Genomic DNA, 19,806 nt, shown 5'->3' on the forward strand with positions numbered 1-19,806 from the left:
TAGTGTCGCCTGGGCCTGTGATGCCTCAGGTGCCTTAGGTGTTGCTTGGGCCTTTGATGCCTCTCCTGCCTCAAGTATCTGAATAGGTGAACTCACGCGTCTACGTGAAAATGGAGGCGATGAGGCATGAGCAAGGGGTCGAAGAAGAAGGCGGAGAGACAAGAGTCCTGGAAATTGACGCCGCCTCCGCATCGACCTGTTTAGAGGTAGATTGAGTCTGGGAAGGTTGACTCTTTTCCCTCTAAACGGATGCATGTTGCGTAACCCGGTTATGTCTTAATATGGATAGTCTTTCAACCATAATTCATGTAAATATACAAGACAGGTGTTACACCATGAGTTCATTACAACAACAAAAAATCGCAAATCGACTGTTTACGAAGATGTATCTCTGATTTCTGAATAAACGTTGAAAAAAGTGTAAATATAGAGAATAAGACGAGCATGCAAATAAATGAGTCTTGGCGTGGAAAAAGAAAATGAGGTGAAGAAAGGTGGAGAAAAAATAATGTGAGTTAAAAAAAACGGGTTTGTTATAGAGAGTAATTCTCTTATTGCATTGAGGGAAAACAAGTGTCTTGTTCCACTTGAGATGTGATTTGAAACAATATAGAGAGTAGTTCTTTTATTGCACTGAGGGAAAACAAGTGTCTTGTTCCACTTGAGATGTGATTTGAAACAATATGTAGTAGAATGTGAAACATTAATAGCAAATATGCAAATTTACAAAGACAGTGTTAACCCCATTTTTTGATAAGTAAAAATTTTAGTTTGAGGGTAATATTGGCTTTGTGCTAATATAAAATTTGAGTTAATTATTGAATAATACATTTATAGGTTTTTTCTGGTAAAAATCAAACATCTTTTATGCACAATTGCAAAAATTAATCTATCGAGTTAAGAATAATCATAATGGGTGGTAGAACCCTATTAACTTTAACACAAAATGATTCAATATTTTTAGGCAAAATATTTATTTTGGTCCCTTAACTATACCCTCTGATTCACTTTTGTCCCATTTTTTTCGTGTCTCTTTGATACTTTAATTTTCTAAAAGCAACAACGTTAGTCCTTCCGTTAGTGAATCGTTAGTCAAAGTCCAAAAACACGTTTCAGGTGGCAGTTGACTTGATGAGGTGGATAAGTGGAGTCCATATGGCAAAGGAAATGAACGGTTGATACTATGTTAGGCAAAATGACGTGAACAAAAGCTCATTTTGTGAATTCTTCTACACTAACACATTAGATAAAACAGACGTGAAGCGACAAAGGCAGTTTCGAAGGAAGATGGTGAATGCGATTGTAGGGACGACTGGAGGCAAAGTTTCGATTCCAGGTAAGTAAAACCTACATGTTTTCGTAATTGAATTATGGCTTTCTACATATTGTTGGTAGATTTTGGGTTTTCTGCAGATTTAGGGTTTGGTAGATTTAGGGCTTTCTGCAGATTTAGGGTTTTGGTAGATTTAGGATTTTGAATGTTTGTTTTGGTCTTGTGTTAGGTGATGATTACTACTTGAATAGTGGTAATGGATGAATTTCTGAAGCTCACAATTCACCACAGTGGTGCATCCGTTGATCCTGAACTTAGTTTGTATGAAGGAGGCTTGGTAGCTCAATTGACCATAGATGTTGATAAGTGGTATTATTTTGAGTTAGTTGATACTTTGAAAGAGTTAGGTTATTGGGACAATGTTGAGAGAATTTATTACAAGAACCCACAATTTGGGATGAATGCCTTAGTTGATGACAAAGGAGCTATAGAAATTGCATACCTTTATACAGTGTGCACCAAAGGATTGATATCTACATTGTACACAATTTGTCTCAACCTAATTATTTTGTTGGTCCCGTGGTTAATGTAGATGAGGCGCCTGGCAATATTGTAGATGAGGTGGAAGAGTTGGTTAACAAGTTGCATGATGACCTTGTGAAGAAGTTGAATAGAGCTAATGTTGGGGATGAAGGTTCCAGTGCTGCACTGAATGATGAGAATCTTGTTCTGCAAGAAGGTGATCTTGGATTGAATGATGGTATTGTTGGGGTGGAAGAAGCTGGCAATGTTGAATTGAATGATAATATTGTTGGGCATGGAGGTGACAATGCTAGTGTAGAAGCAAACAATGTTGAAGTGGAAGCAAACAATATTGAAATGGAATCAACAAATATTGGAGTGGAATCAATAAATGTTGGAGTGGAATCAACAACTGTTGGAGTAGAAGCAGACAATATTGGTGAGGTGCATAATGAATACAATTCTCATGATAATGAGGAAGAGAGCTACCAGTATGATAGTGCTTTTGAAGTAACATTTGAAGATGAATCTGATAGGTATGATGAGATGGATGAAAATGAGCTAGTTGATCTCCTTTTTTGTGAAAGTGATGGAAATGCTAAGCGGAAAGGAGAGAATGGAGAAGATACAGAAGAATACAAGGGGAGTGATAATGACAGTGATGATCTTTAAAGTGGTTGTGACAGTGATGACAGTAATGGAGTTAAGAGGAAGAAGTATCCAATTTTCAAAGCACCCAAAGATATGACCAACTACAAATGGGAGGTAGGCATGTATTTTACCTCAAAGAATAACATTAAGGATGCAATAGCCATGTTGTTCACAATGGTAGAGACCTAAAGTTCAGAAAAAATTGCAAGAGAAAGGTGAGAGTGAGATGTAAGGATGGTTGTGAGTGGGAGGTGTATTTTTCCAAGTTAAAAGATGAGAAATCTTGGGAAGTAAGAAAGGTAATTGACAAATATAACTATATTAGGGAGTATAATGTTAAGATGCTAAGATATTTGACTATTGTTATGAACTATTAAGAGCTAATCCAGGGTCAATAGTTAAGATGAATGTTGAACCTGTTCCAGATGGTATTGAGGACCAAAGACCATTTTTATAAAGGTTTATATATGCTATGCAACATACAAATAAAGCTTTAAATTGTGTAAACATGTCATAGGTCTGGATGGTTATTTTTTAAAGGGGCTTTGTGGAGGTTAAATTTTGGCAACTATTGGAGTAGATCCTAGCGATTAGATGTTTCTGATATCATATGCAATTATGGAAGGTGAAAATAGGGACAATTGAACCTGGTTTCTAGAACTATTGATTGATGACCTAGGAGGTGTAACTGAATGTCTCACATATACTTTCATTTCAGACCAACAAAAGGTAAATTAACTTGATATACAAACTTTTATCATTACATTGTTATATGTTGGTATATAAACTTGTTTCTCAATGTTGAACAAATATTTTATGTTAGGCATTTATACAACAATTTCAAGAAGAGGTGTCTTGGAAAGATGTTTAAGGAAATTATTTGGAAGGCTGCAAAGTCTACATACTCACAAGCTTGGGAAAGAGAGATGAAGGGTATGAGATTAATCAGTGAAGAGGCATTTCTTCGTATGATGAAGACACCACCAATATTCTGAAGTAGATCATATTTGGGGACAACCAACAAGTGTGATGTTTTGCTTAATAACATGTCAGAGATTTTTAATTATGTTATTCTTGACTCAAGAGCTAAACCACTAGTAACAATGCTTGAGGAGATTATAACTTACATCATGGAGAGATGGAAAAAAAATAGGATGAGGTTCCAAGATGTATCTGGAAATGATATATTGCCCAAACATTAGGAAGAAGCTTGATAAAACAAGTTCTTTTACAACTTATGGCTTGTCAGGTATGAAACACATTTTGTGAATAGATATTTTGGTTGTTATTATTACTTATACTTATTGCATTGGTTGTTATTGTAGAATGTCAGATGAGCACGTGCTTGAAGTAAGGCATGTAGAAAACCCAGGTGAAACATTCATTGTGAACTTGAAGGATTACTAGTGCTCTTGTAGAAGATGGGATCTCACAGGACTTCCATGTGTCCATGCATGTCAACTATGAAAAGCAGGAATTTTAAAGTTGATGACTATATTCTAGAATATTATAGGACATCTAGGTACAAGGCAGTCTACAAGCATGTGCTTTACCTTATTAATGGATCCAATTTGTGGGAAAAGACTCCATATCCATATGTGCAACCATCTGAGTATAGGAAGATGCTTGATAGGCCAAAGAAAAGGAGAAACCTTGAGCAAGGTTAGATTGATGGGACTCATAAAAAATTGAGAAGATCGGGTTTTATAGTCAAATGCTCTAGGTGCTAAAAAATAGGACATAACAAAAGACTTGCAAGGTCAGACCAACTGAAGCAACCCATACCACTACTAGACAGGCTTCACCAATACAAGCTGCTACATATCAGGCCAATGCTACACAGTCTTCAAAAACACAAGCTGCTGCATCTCAGGAAAATGTTGCAAATGCCAAAGCTACACTGGCTGCTGCAAAACAAGGTGCTGCAACACAGGGATACATGAATGCAAATTAGTCTTCTCAAGGAAAGGCAACATCAGGGCAAGGCAAAACTGACAATGCAAAAGGAACTGACAAGAAAAAAAACTTGATATAAGAAGGCCATTTTCTCCACCAAGACTAACAACAAGATCCTCTGCATCCAAGAATATGGTTGGTCCTACCACCAAAAGGTTTTTATGTCTGTGTAACATGTCAGTGCACTTTGGAATCTTTATGGAAATATGCCTATATCTTGCAACAATATCAATTAATGTCATTTTGTCTTGCAACAATATCTACTTATGTCTTAATGTCATTTTGTAATAAGCCAACAATTTTCTGTTAATGTTTAGGAAATTTGTTATGTGTTTAAGTGATTTCAATATATTGTGTCATTATGGATGTGAAATTTCTATCCCATATGCCGAAATATTAGGAATAACAATCAACTGATAAACTGTGTCAAACAACATTAATAATATTCAACTGATAATTGTGACCAAATACACATGATATTACACATTTTTGTGACAGTGTTACAAAAACACATAGACATTATACATAATAGCTGATACATACTCCTAAAAAAGTTTAAAACACATACACCTAAAATTATAATACACATCAAGTTCACAATTTTTTTCCACTTCAATATCTTGTTCAGTTGAATTTGTATTTCCATCATCGAATTCTCTAGTTCTTCATTTCTAATCCGCAATTTCTCATACAATTTTTTGGTTTCACCAAATTCTCTTGATATGCATTTCAACCTATTCATTAAGACCTGATTTATGTCTTCTGTCATTTCCTCATTAAACCAACAGAAAAATCCACATCCTCTTTTCAAGGATCCCTGCAAATTTCAAATTTAAATCAAAACGTGTTTACCATATGTTAACATACCCAAACACAAATCAGGGCTTACCTTCTAATTGTGACAACCCCAAAATTTCTTTCCAAAATTCTTCTCAGTAGTTGCCATACGAAGCACAACTTTATCTCCACAATGGCAATTTGGTACAATTAGGGAGCTAGTGTATACACATGACTCATAACTTTCAGAATTTTTCTACTTCAAATGCGAAGAACAATGGCCAACCTTCACCAATCAATGACCAAAATGAGATGAACAACAAAATAACGATGATGGCGAAGAGAACCATGATGGTGGAGATGTTGAACAAACAAAGTGAAAGAGGAAGAAGAACTTACCCTAATTTGGCCTCAGCTGGAAACGACGAGGAAGATAAAAAATAACACATGGGAACACATGAAATATAAAGAACATGAAGAAAACTTGCCAACTCACCTGCCACGTAGCTAAAATAGACGGACATTTGAGGCTAACTGACGGAAGGGACATGTTTGCATCTTTTATAAAATTAAAGGACCAAAGTGACACGAAAGAAAGATAAGGGACCAAAGTGAACCGTAAAGTATAGTTAAGAGACCAAAATAGGTATTTTGCCATATTTTTATTACTAACATAACATTACTTCCAATATTATTATATTCATTTCGAATATGAAATCTAAAATATATTAAAAATAATAATTACACTAACAAATATAGTAATTCATTAAAGTTTCCAAATTATTAAAAAAATTAAATTAAAATATTTAAATGACAACTTCTGATCCACAGATTTTTGGTTTCACAAAATTCTCTTGATATGTATGCATTCCAACTTATTCATGAAGACTTGATTTCTGTCTTATGCCATTTCCTCATTAAACCAACAGAAAAACCCACATCGTCTTTCCAAGGATCCCTGCAAATTTAAAATTTAAATCAAAACGTGTTTACTATATGTTAACATACCCAAATAGAAATCAAGACTTACCTTGTAATTGTGGCAACCTCAAAATTTCTTTCCAAATTTTTCTCAGTAGTTGCCATACAAAGAAAAACTTTATCTCCACAAATGGAAATCTGGTACAATTGGGGAGCTAGTGTATACACATGACTCACAACTTTCAGAATTTTTATGCTTCATATGTGAAGAACAATGACTAACCTTCATCAATCAATGACCAAAACAAGATGAATAACAAGAGAATGATGATGGTGAAGATGTTAAACAAACGAAGAGAAAGAGGAGAAGAACTTGCCCTAATTTGACCTCAGCTGAAAATGACGAGAAAAATGAAGAATAACGCAAAGGAACTCAAGAAATATAAAGAACATGAATAAAACTTGCGAACTCATTTGCCACGTGTGTATATATATATATATATATATATATATATATATATATATATATATATATATATATATATATATATATATATATATATATATATATATATATATATATATATATAATATAAAGCTCAACCTAAAATGATTAATTTTTTAATATTAATGACCTACCATTAATTTCATTCCTTTTTATAAAATCTATTAAAAATAAAATACAAAAAATTGGGTAGTCAACCTCCAACCAATTACATGATTCCATCTCATTTAACACATTTAATCATTTATTAAAATACTATAAATATATTTGTTGTTTTCAAAACATTTTACAAAGGAGGTAATCTTACCCAACTTTTTGAGTTGGGTAGATAAGAATTCACCCTAAATATAATAATGATAATAGTTGACTCACAAATAAAATAATATTATTTATATTAAAATATTAATTAAAAAAATTAGAGTGCAGAGACATCTTATGACGTCACTGTTTAAAATATTAATTTTTTGTTTTTGTTATTGACCAATACATATTCTCATAAATATTTATAAATATAGGAAAATATTAAAACATAAATTTAAATTCATAATTTCAACAAAACTAAAACATTTAAATTGTAAACATTACATTAAATTAAAATAATAATACTTTATATGTGTAGATTCTTAATTCAAATTCTTGTCACCCTAGTTTTTTTTATATGTATATTTATTCAAGAAAAAAATCTTACTTAAAATATTTAGTCAAATTAATTGTATTTCTCATTTAAAAATATATTAAAATATTTTAGTAAATAATAATTTATTAAATTGTAAAATTATTTTAAATTTTTTGTGCATATATATTTTTTTTCCTTTTATTAATACATTAAATTAGTTTTAAACGTTAGAAAAGTTTAAACAAAACCTTTTTTAAGAGAAAGATGAAGTATTAATTATAGAAGATTTTGAGTTAAGTGGGTACCATTACCATATATGATGTGATCATGGACACAGTTTAGCGCCTCAAATTTTTTGATTTTTTTTAAATTTAATGTTTAATTTCCAACAATATCATGTCTGATTGTGACATTTGTCATGAAAAGGGCATTTACGGAAATCTACTGCTTAAACAAACGAACCGTTTCATATTGCTTTATACCTATAATAATATTTTTCATTTAATTTTTTTATTTGTTTAATTTAATTATCAATGAAATTATGTGTGTGAGTGTGAGTTTGAGTGTCACGTGAGTTTCATCTAGAATAAATGAATAATTATTTTTTACTTTAAATTCAAAGGCCAAAATCGGTATAAAAAAAAAAGGAAATGAAAATATATTAGTACCACATTGCACCAATAGAAGGAACGCTATAAACTCTCAGAAACGAAAATTACGCCATTGCAGCACCAAACTTTGCTGTTACAGTTGCAGTATGCTTCAAAAGTTTGATTTTTGTTAAAGGGCTTTTCATTTTAAGCTTCTCATTATTCTATCCACATTATCATTATTCACTTCATAACCATTTTTTATTCCGTGTGCACCGTTTTCTGCATTTGAAAGTTGTTGTAAACCGCGTTAAATTTGAGCTTTGAAGTGGCGGAGTTGTCATTGGAGGTGGATCCAATTGCAAGCTGAGTTTTTCGTCAGATCTTTTTTGGAATATGGTAATTGCTTCTTGTTCATTTGGGTTTTTCTTGTGGTAGTTGTTTAGTCAATTTCTAGTCTGTTGGAATTGAATTTTTCTAGGATAATGGGGGTGTGGTTTTTTCTTGTATTGATTATAATGAGGTTGCGGTGTTCGTTATGTTGATGCAAATGGAGTTGTTGATGCTGTTTTCCTTGTGTTACTGAATTCATCTGCCAATGTAATACAATAGATAACAGATTAGGGTCTCTGTCTTTTGTCTTAGAACTGATTAATGTTACAATTAGTAGTGGTTGTTTTTATTTTCTATGAATGTTGTTCTTTCTTATTGCTAGCTGACAATGTAGGAATCTAATTTTTTATTTTTTTGATTTGTAATGGAACCGATCATAACCACTAGACACTCATACACACGATCCCGAGGGTATGTTTGGATTGGTGGAATGCCATGGAATGGAGTGAAATAGAGTAGTATATAAGTAGATTCCATTGTTTGAATTTGTAAATAATGGATGGAGCGGAATGGAACATGATGAAATCCATTCCATACTATTCCATTCATTTCTTCATTTTTCATTCCCTAATTTGGGATGTATGCAATAGAATGAACTAATTTGCTCTATTCCGTTCCGTCAAATTATGTAAAATACACAAACAATGGAATGAAATATCTGTTCCATTCCGCTCCGTTCTCGTTCACCATAACCTAGCAATATCGGCTTTTTTCCAGCTGAGCTGTGATTTGCGGGCAAGAATCCACTTCTATAGTGTTAGTGATTTTCATTTTAACTATAGTTTATATTGATATGAAGTTATTTCACTATGAATTTTGTGAATGATTTCATCTGTCTTATAAATCTTCTGTTTTGAATTGGTTATTCAAATCTATTAGTTTGTTTTTGAAATCTGACCATGATGGATTGACATTGCTGATTATTACTAAATAAATATACTGCCATTATGTTGTTGATTGATTTAATTTTTTTTCATTGGCTTAAGTGTAGATAGCTTCTTTTTCTATGTTCTTTAATTTCGTCCAAAGTTGACCTTTCCATTTTTCGGTATTTTTGTGAGCTTTACCCTAGTTGCTTGATTGTGCATAAATTTTGGATTGTAGGCTGCTGCGTCTGCCAATCTTATAGTTGGGACCCATGTTTGGTTGGAGGATTCTGATATAGCTTGGATAGATGGCGAGGTCTTGGAGATTAATGGAGAACAAATCAAAGTCCTTTGCACTTCCGGGAAGACGGTGAGTGCATTTTGTAATATTTGCTCAAAGTTAATCTTGGCCTTCACTGATGCATTTCTCTGTTTTTTGAATTACTGGTTTTACATGACTGTTTTGATTTCTTTGAATCTTTGAAGGATAGCATAATATGTACTTATGCACTTTCTTTTAACTCAGAATTTTGAACTTTCTGATGCTTTAGAATTTGTTTATTTTGTCCCCATCATATGTCTGATTTGCAATATGCAGGTTGTTGTTAAAGCCTCCAGTATTTATCATAAAGATACCGAAGTTCCACCGTGTGGGGTGGATGATATGACCAAACTCGCGTACCTGCATGAGCCCGGAGTCCTAAGTAATCTGAGATCAAGATACGAAATCAATGAAATTTATGTACGCATTTTGCTTCCCAATGCTCCTTAGACGGTGTCTTTTGTGTGATTTTTCATGTTTTCATTCATTCTGTATTAACTTGTGCAATTACATCGGTTTGCTTTCAGACTTACACTGGGAATATATTGATTGCTGTGAACCCGTTCATAAAGCTTCCTCATTTATATGATAGCCATATGATGGCGCAATACAGAGGAGCAGCATTTGGTGAGTTAAGTCCACATCCCTTTGCTGTTGCCGATGCAGCATATAGGTAATTTTCATATATGTCCTTTAATTAGAGCATACTGTTAGTTTATAAAGTCTGACTATATAAATTATATGTGTATTTAGGCTCATGATAAATGATGGAATCAGCCAGTCAATATTGGTGAGTGGTGAAAGTGGCGCTGGTAAAACAGAAAGTACTAAGTTACTCATGAGATATCTTGCTTACATGGGAGGGAGAGCGGCTGTTGCTGAAGGTAGAACTGTCGAGCAAAAAGTCCTCGAGGTGAGAGAATTATATCTTTACAAATTTTGTTTGACAAGCGGATTTCATTAACATAACCTATTTATTTTGTTAAATTTCAATCATTGCTTACAATATTAACTAACTAAAGTAGACCTTTTTTTCACACTTTCTTCCTTGATTTACAGTCAAATCCCGTCCTAGAAGCTTTTGGCAATGCAAAGACTGTGAGGAACAATAATTCAAGGTGAAAAATCATAAGTGTTCTGGTTGTGACTATAGTGCAACTGTTTATGTCATACCATCTTATGTGCTTTAATTTTTTCTCACTTATGACTTCTGCAGTCGGTTTGGTAAGTTCGTGGAGATTCAATTTGATAAAAAAGGAAGAATATCAGGCGCTGCTATCAGAACTTATCTTCTGGAAAAATCACGTGTTTGCCAAGTGTCAGATCCTGAGAGGAATTACCATTGCTTCTACATGCTCTGTACTGCACCTCCAGAGGTAACAAGATTCTTTTGTTTTTTATATTGATTTGTTTTTAGGCTGGGAATTTGGTTCATAAAATTAAAATGCAGTTAGTTAACGGTAGAAAAACTGTCTACAAATGAACCTGTAGAATGTTTGGAAGTTCTTTATTGGTAAGTTCATGCTTGGCATTTTGGGATTTTGCATTTTAATTTTACGGACCTTTTTTTGTGTTTTTTTTTTCAGGATGTTAAGAAGTACAAATTAGGGCATCCAAGAACGTTTCATTATCTGAATCAATCAAATTGCTATGAATTAACCGGGGTTGATGAATCTAAAGAATATAGCGCTCTAAGAAATGCAATGGATGTTGTTGGAATAGGTTCTGAGGAACAGGTATTTATTTGGAGTTTCTCTAGTTTCATGTTTATTTTTTTCAAGCATGATCTATAACTCTATTATTTGTTTTTTTTATTTCTTCCATGTCTCTCCAGGATGCAATATTTCAAGTTGTTGCTGCAATTTTGCATCTTGGGAATATTGAATTTGTGAAAGGGGAGGAGATAGATTCATCTATGCCCAAAGATGATAAATCCCGGTTCCACCTACAGACTGCAGCTGAGCTTTTTATGTGAGCAAACATTGAACATTTGCACCATTTTAAAATTTACATTTTATATCGTTTCCACCTTGACTAAAAAACTTTATTCAGGTGTGATGCAAAGGCACTTGAAGATTCTCTTTGCAAACGTGTACTTGTTACTCGTGATGAAACAGTTACAAGATGGCTGGATCCAGAAGCTGCTGCACAAAGTCGAGATGCGTTGGCTAAGATTGTATACACAAGATTGTTTGACTGGTAAGTCTGTGAACAGATTGGTCAGATATGCTTTTTTGAACCTTGGTTAGAGGTACTTACAAATTTGGTCAGTTCGTTCCCAAGTATTGGTATCATATGGTAAATTTTCCATCATTCTTTTGCAGGTTGGTTGCTACAATAAATAATTCCATCGGCCAAGATCCCGAGTCAAAATCCATAATTGGTGTGCTGGATATTTATGGTTTTGAGAGTTTCAAGACTAACAGGTGTGTAACTAGTACACCTTTTATTGTGTAATTAGCACGGAACAGTTTCTTCAAATCAACAGTTGCTCCAATAAACTTGCGTATTGTTAAAAACCGCTTTGCCAGTTTGGTTTCCTATTAATCTACATTATTATGAAATGATATTCTTTTCCCTGACTTTGTATATTAACCCCTGTCTGTCACATGTACTCTGCAGTTTTGAGCAATTTTGTATTAATTTGACCAATGAAAAGCTTCAGCAGCATTTTAATCAGGTTTCTTTTTTATGGAAGATACATATTTTCCGCTTATAATTGATTGTGTATTTGAATCAGACAATGACATCACCTTTTTGTTACTCCACATGCTATTTTTGCCCTCAAATATTTTGTTCTACAGCATGTTTTCAAAATGGAGCAAGAAGAATACAAAAAAGAAGAAATTGATTGGAGTTACATTGAATTTGTGGATAATCAAGATATTCTGGATCTGATTGAAAAGGTTTTTGTTTCTAACTCTGCAATGCTTAAGCTGATTGGTCTTTATCTCTCGTTGCATGATTTTTATTTAAGATATTCATTCCTTCTAAGGAGAAATCCTTGCTTACAATGGACTCCCATGGAAAGTTAACTTCAGGGCTTATTTGTTTGAGAAAACATTTTTACTTTAACTACCCCTTTGTTTTAACTTCTGGGCTTATTTGAGAAAACATTATTACTCATTAATGAATATATTATTTATCAGTTGGAATACTTTTAACTTTTGAATTGCCTTGCATTCATTTCAGAAACCTGGCGGCATTATTTCGCTTTTGGACGAAGCTTGGTACACATTTATACTGAGCCCATATTTATTCGTTTTAACAATTTCTATGGATGCTAAGTAAATTAGTTATATGCGTGTTATCCAGCATGTTTCCTAGATCAACGCATGAAACTTTTTCCCAAAAGTTGTATCAGACCTTCAAAGACCATAAAAGGTTTAGCAAGCCCAAATTATCACCTAGTGACTTCACAATATGCCATTATGCTGGTGATGTAAGTTGGTAAAATTATAAATTTAGTTCAGAAATATAATAAACAGGATTCATAATATGACATAATGCATGTCAAGATTGCTTGGTGTGATATGTGTATTCTTTTTTGTAGGTCACTTATCAAACCGAGTTTTTCCTTGACAAGAACAAAGATTATGTTGTTGCGGAACACCAGGCACTTCTTAATGCTTCCAAATGCTCCTTTGTGTCGGGCTTGTTTCCCCCTTCACCTGTGGAAACTTCTAAACAATCTAAGTTCTCTTCAATAGGTTCCGGATTTAAGGTGTTTTTATTTATATAAAAATACAACTAATATATCTTTCTTGCTTAATCTTTGGGATTGTTAAAACTCTTCATATATCTTGCACTGCAGCTTCAATTGCAATCTTTACTTGAAACTCTAAGTTCCAGCGAGCCACACTACATTCGATGTGTGAAACCTAATAATCTTCTTAAACCGGCAATTTTTGAGAATAAAAATGTTTTGCAGCAACTGCGCTGTGGGGTAAGACTGCAACAGTTTGTATCCTGTTTTTTTACCATAAACTTCATGTCGTAGTTGAAAGTCAACTAAAGATTATGTAAGTTTATGCTGATTAGTTTATCTGGTTGTAGGGAGTTATGGAAGCAATTAGGATTAGCTGTGCTGGATATCCCACTAGAAAAACTTTCGATGAATTTGTTGATCGATTTGGCCTTCTAGCTTCCGAAGCATTGGACAGAAGGTATGTTGTTCACCCTCCTTATCAGGAATGTTGATTGTTAGTCTGAAAATGTTTACTTATTACATATCATAATTATGCTAGTTCTGACGAGACCACTGCTTGCAAGAGGATTCTCAAGAAAGTTGGACTTGAGGGTTATCAGGTGACTATTACCATTGCATTCAGTGATTTCAGATTGGCCACACAAGTTTATGTTATCCTTTTCTGACTAATTTTACTGGTTATTGGCATAGATTGGTAAAACAAAGGTGTTTCTTCGAGCTGGTCAAATGGCAGAACTAGATACCCGTAGAAGTGAGATCTTGGGAAAGTCAGCAAGTATTATTCAGAGGAAAGTCCGCTCCTATTTGGCACATCAAAGTTTCATTTCACTTCGTTTGTCAGCCGTGCAGATTCAAGCTGCATGCAGAGGTATCTGCTCTTTGCTTCTTGAGATATTAGCTCACAGTAATAACTTAGAATTTTGAAGTCCAACCAATGGCTTGCTTTATACTGATTGCAGGACAACTTGCGAGGCAAGTTTTCGAGGGAATGCGGCGGGAGGCTTCTAGTCTGCTCATTCAAAGGTCTCTCCGCATGCATATTGCTAGGAAGGCGTACAAAGAATTGTATGTCTCTGCTGTCTCTATCCAGACTGGTATGCGGGCAATGGGTGCTCGATGTGACCTACACTTTAGAAGAAGAACTGCTGCAACAGTTGTCATTCAGGTAGGGAATATTTGGAAAAGATATCATTGAAAGATGTTTTGAACATTTTTTACTACTGTTGTTGTTCATCCATTGTATGCAAAACTGTAGCGGCTGAACTTAGTTTATTTGTTTTGGTTTAAAAAGCTTTTACAAATCTGATGAATTTGTGTCTTGCAGAGCCACTACAGGAAATACTTGGCACAACTTCATTTCACAAAATTAAAGAAGGCAGCAATTGCAACACAATGTGCATGGCGAGGAAAAGTTGCCCGGCGAGAATTGCGGAAACTCAAGATGGTAATTACCTTTTTTTAATAAGTTAAACCTTTGAATTGGTCAATGAATATTAGCTTTACGTAAAATTGTTATAATTATCATATTACTGATATGACTCGAGAATCGAGATAATAGTTATACAAAATGAGTTTATAATTCTATGAACATTAAGAGTTGGCTATAAATACATTTTGAATGAAAGATTACAGTCAGAGTTGCTAGAGATGCAATTTAAATACATTTTGAATGAATTTATGGTATGTGCCTTTTTTTGTGGTAAGGAGGGGGAACCATTTAAAATTATTAGATTTTGTCACTAAATGACTTTGCGTTGACGATCGGCCTCTTTTGCTTTTCTCATTTAATGATTGAGATTTTTGCTATTTTGGTTGTAGGCTGCGAGAGAAACAGGGGCTCTCCAAGATGCCAAAACTAAGCTTGAAAAACAAGTTGAAGACCTTACATTGAAGTGGCAGCTGGAAAAACATTTAAGGGTAAATAAATGACTAAGATTTTGTTAGTACTAACTGTTAACATAAATCATTTAACTGTGGTATACTGGAAAATTTCCTATAGTATGAATTAAATACTCCAAATTTAGTAAAATATTGTAGTGGAACAACAACGATTTGTGTAACTTATAAAAAGGTTTTTTGTCTGCTTTATCTGTCAAACATGTAAGAAAGTGGTAGCATAAAATTTAGTATCCGACGTTGCAATAAGCTTCTAATATTAAATGTAGGTGGCCATTGAAGAAGCCAAAACAAAAGAAAATGAAAAATTACAGTCAGAGTTGCTAGAGATGCAATTTAAGTTCAAAGAAACGAAATCACTTCTTGAAAAGGAGCGGGAGGCTACAAAAATATTGGAGGAGAAAGTTCCTGTCATACAAGAGGTTCCAGTTGTTGACCATGCTTTGCTGGAGAAGCTAAGTAGTGAAAACGAGAAACTCAAGGTGATGTGGTTTTGGGCTTAGATAGCTGTGTTTTAATTAAAGTATTAGTATTTTGATGGTATGCTTCAGATATTTTAGCATAAGATAGGTTGTCGCATTGTATTACTAATATAATGCTTTATGGAATTTTTTACAGAACTTGGTGAGTTCACTGGAAAAGAAAATTGATGAAACTGAAAAAAGGTATGAAGAGGAAACTAAAGTTAGTGAAGAAAGGTTGAAGCAAGCTTTGGATGCAGAATCGAAAGTAATCCAGATGAAGACTGCCATGCAAAGGTATGGTCCATGATTAAGTTTTGCTAATATCAGAGAAATATTTAATTGAACATTACGCCTCTGGTTCTAACTGTAATAATCCGGTTACCCTTTTCTCGATGACCAATTTAATTTCTTAATTAATATTGATAGGCTTGAAGAGAAATTTGCAGACATGGAACTTGCAAAACATATTCTTCAAACACAACCTCTTATAAACCCGTCTGTGAAAACGACAGTGGAGAACCTCTCTACCCCTGTATCTGAGGTAATTTATAGCAGCTAAATTACGTCGGTCCTTATTCTCTGTTATTACGCCTGCAATGTTTGAAATATTGACTTTGTGATATGCAGAAGTTGGTAAATGGTCACCATGCAGCAGAAGAACAGAATGGCGTTGTAAGTACATTTTTTGCTATTAATTCTACGTCCCTTTTAACAAGCGACTGTGTCTAGTGGAATATAAAATGATTTGTCCTTACAGGATGCATTTGTTACTCCTGTGAAAGTGAAACAACTTGGCACCGAATCTGACTCAAAATTGAAGAAATCATGCAGTGAACGACGTCATGTATGTACTTAAGCTTAAGAATTTGGCTTTGTTAGTTTTCATAGAATTTTCATCAAAGGTACGATTCTCAATCTTAAAATTCGGTTTCACTGCAGGGGAGTTTCGACTCACTTGTCAACTGTGTTAGTAAAAATATTGGGTTCAACCATGGAAAGCCTATTGCTGCATATACCATTTACAAATGTCTTCTCCACTGGAAATCATTTGAAGATGAAAGATCTAGTGTATTTGATCGCCTTATCCAGATGATTGGTTCCGCAATTGAGGTGACTTTCCTACTCTATTCTTAGTTATACTTTGTGGGACATGATAACACCGGGAAAAAGCATAGGAAATAAATTATACTTAGAACAAGAGCATGCAAATATCCAATTAATTGTGACAATTTAAACTGTATTTCACCTTTTTTTTTTTTTTTTGACAAAATTGTATTTCATGTTTAAGTATGTCAAAATGTTAGACAGTGAATTATTTTGTGGCAACTAAAATGTTTGATGATGATCTATATTTATGGTGCTTTTCTTTTCTGGTATAATAAAGAAGTATTAGAGCACTTGTTTAAAGTTAATTATTCGGATTCTTCAAACATACTCTCTTTTTACCTTGCAGGATCAAGATGACAATGATCTTATGGCCTATTGGATGTCAAATTTATCTGCATTATTGTTTTTACTTGATCAAAGCCTGAATACTGGGAATTCAACAAATTCCACCCCGGTTGGAAAACCGCCTAATCCAACATCCCTCTTTGGAAGAATGACTAAGGTAATGAATATTTCTTACTATATTATATATTTTCTAATTTCCAATAAACACTTCAAAATTAAAATATTCCTCTTATTCATTTTCAATGGTAAACTGCAGAGTTTTCTTTCATCCCCTTCTTCTGCCAGCTTTACTTCCCCTTCATCAGTGGTGGTACGCAAGGTAGAGGCTAAGTACCCTGCTTTACTTTTCAAACAGCAGCTCACAGCCTATTTGGAGAAAATATATGGCATCATTCGAGATAACTTGATGCAGGAGTTAACGTCGGTTCTTGCACTATGTATCCAGGTGTGTTGAAATCTAGTTGGAAACTCATGTTGGTTTTAAACCAACCGTTTCCTCATCTGATATAGTTCTCATAGTATGTTTCCATGCACATTTTTCCCTTCTGGAGATATTTTCTAAAAACTTCAAAAGGATTGAGTCTACGTTTTGTTTTTAATCAGATTTTTTTTATTCTCTTCTTTATGCAACCCTCGTTGGTGATATACAGGCACCAAGAACATCAAAGGGAGTGTTACGCTCTGGCCGATCCATTGGTAAAGATTCCCCAATGGCTCATTGGCAGAATATTATCGCATCCCTCAACGCCCTCCTATGCACATTGAAAGAGAACTTTGTAAGGAACTTTGAGATTATTAACGTCTGAATATTATGCAATTACCTCTATGGAAAGCCTTGTCCATTTGATTTCTAAAATTACTGAAAGAAGATAAATATTCTTTTGGGTTTCAGGTGCCTCCAGTTCTTATCCGAAAGATCTTCAGTCAAACATTCTCATATATCAATGTGCAACTCTTCAATAGGTAAGTGGTTTTGATACACTTCCTTTAACATAATTTTTTTTGTTCTATTGTAATGTTTTTATTTTATAAATGTGGATAAGTTAACAATTTACCCCCCTAAAATGGTTACTAGTTTGCTAGTTCGTCCCGGTTGTTGCACATTCAGCAATGGGGAATATGTGAAAGCTGGACTAGCTGAATTAGAGCTGTGGTGTTGCCAAGCGAAGGAGGAGGTAACTTGTTTTCACATTTACTATAATATTTTTAATCTTGAGTTCACACACATGTTACTTGGTATGTTGAATTGGTGATGACATGTCATTTTAGCACTGGTGTAGACAATTTTATCAAAGCTCCAAAATAATTTCCTTAAGTTTGCAGTATGCAGGAACGTCTTGGGATGAACTCAAACACATAAGACAGGCTGTTGGGTTCTTGGTAAGTGTGTCTCGCTAGATGATATAGTATCTTTTCATTCCAATTCCTTTTAATATTATGTACCTGATTCTCATATACCCTGAGAGGCCAAGATTATGATGATTAGGTTTGTATACAACTTGGATCCAGTAAAGCTAAATGACTTGTCATTTGCTTCTACTTTAAGATCAAGTTTCTGTTTTTCTTGATGTATATTTCTTTTAAATGAAATGATCAAAATCTAACTTTTTTGTTTTAATTACTTCTACATCTCATTTTATATAACAGGTTATTCATCAAAAGTATAGGATTTCGTACGAAGAAATCGTTAATGATTTATGCCCTGTAAGTCTATACGTCTCAAACTCCACATGTGCTGTGCATGAGACTTGCATCCCTCATTTATACTCGCCATTATACTCTTAACATTTTAACTCTTGCCATCATAGTTTTTATAGTTTATATGTTTTTTCTCATATTTTGCTCGGTTTTTCTACAGATTTTGAATGTCCAGCAGCTGTGTAAAATATGTACACTTTATTGGGATGATAACTACAATACACAAAGCGTATCACCTCATGTAAGTTCGTGTCTCTATTTTTCCAGTCACGGCAAAAAGTATCCTTGAAATGACAAATGTTTGATGCATTTAAATCTTCCTTCAGGTCCTTGCTAGCATGAGGATGGACTCCAATAATCCTCATAGCGATTCTTTCTTGTTGGATGACAGTTTTAGGTGAGGCTGCTTGATAGTGCTTTACTAACACATGCTCCAAGCCTATATGAATAAACAACTTAATTAAGAGCTTATACCTTAAGTCTTTATCATATAAATGCTTATAGATAACATGTTTTTTTTTTTTTTACAGCATTCCCTTCTCAGTGGATGACCTCTCAGCATCACTGCAAGAGAAGGACTTCTCAGACATGAAACCAGCTGACGAACTTCTTGAGAATCCAGCATTCCAATTTTTAAATGAGTAACCTTACCATACTTTTTTGATTGTGCCATTTGGTGCTTGTATATAAGCCATTTTATATTTACTTTATAGATTTTTTTTCCTTTAAAAGAAAATTATAGTTCATTTTCTGGCCATATCCCTGCAATCCTGCATCATGAGCATGATGCTACCCCAGCTGTATAGTTATTTTTTCCCATTCTTTTGTTAGGCATTCATTTGTTAGCATTCAACTATAATATATATAGTAATGAAAATCAGGAATTTGAACAATAGTGTTTACTTTCTTATTTTTCGCTCCTTTTTGAAGTGATATGATTTTTTTCCGATGTAAAGATTTTTTTGGTGGATAATCTGTCTGTATTTCTATAAACGCTACTTGACTCAGATGAATTCTAGAATCCACCTCGAAATGTTAGTAAAAATTGTGAAGATTTGAAACATCTTGTGGCCAACCCATTTGAAATTCACATGGCACAAGCCCAATAAAAGGGTTTGGGACCAAGTTCTTACTATTTTGGACCACCCTATACTCTTGTCTAAATTTGAAGGCATTACAACTGTGACCTTACTAT

At 33.9% G+C, this 19,806-nt stretch overlaps 1 protein-coding gene across 1 annotated transcript; it reads left to right on the top strand.

The window, feature by feature from the left end:
• Positions 1-7,907: 7,907 nt before the first annotated feature.
• On the top strand, positions 7,908-19,504 carry LOC131610051 (myosin-6-like). Its single transcript, XM_058881913.1, has 39 exons — positions 7,908-8,210; positions 9,309-9,440; positions 9,669-9,812; positions 9,920-10,065; positions 10,146-10,305; positions 10,452-10,510; positions 10,609-10,768; positions 10,979-11,128; positions 11,227-11,363; positions 11,445-11,591; positions 11,717-11,818; positions 12,015-12,072; positions 12,197-12,298; positions 12,585-12,622; positions 12,708-12,834; positions 12,946-13,116; positions 13,207-13,338; positions 13,449-13,558; positions 13,640-13,700; positions 13,792-13,969; positions 14,061-14,266; positions 14,426-14,545; positions 14,920-15,018; positions 15,267-15,479; positions 15,616-15,755; positions 15,888-16,002; positions 16,089-16,133; positions 16,219-16,305; positions 16,401-16,571; positions 16,915-17,070; positions 17,170-17,358; positions 17,564-17,689; positions 17,806-17,876; positions 17,989-18,088; positions 18,237-18,293; positions 18,561-18,617; positions 18,772-18,852; positions 18,938-19,008; positions 19,142-19,504. The coding sequence occupies exons 1-39, from the start codon at positions 8,208-8,210 to the stop codon at positions 19,254-19,256; spliced, it is 4,536 nt and encodes a 1,511-aa protein (XP_058737896.1). The 5' UTR covers positions 7,908-8,207; the 3' UTR covers positions 19,257-19,504.
• The last annotated feature ends 302 nt before the right edge of the window (positions 19,505-19,806 follow it).

The sequence above is a fragment of the Vicia villosa genome, linkage group LG6 (genome assembly GCF_029867415.1).
Source record: "Vicia villosa cultivar HV-30 ecotype Madison, WI linkage group LG6, Vvil1.0, whole genome shotgun sequence".
Classification (NCBI taxonomy): domain Eukaryota; kingdom Viridiplantae; phylum Streptophyta; class Magnoliopsida; order Fabales; family Fabaceae; genus Vicia; species Vicia villosa.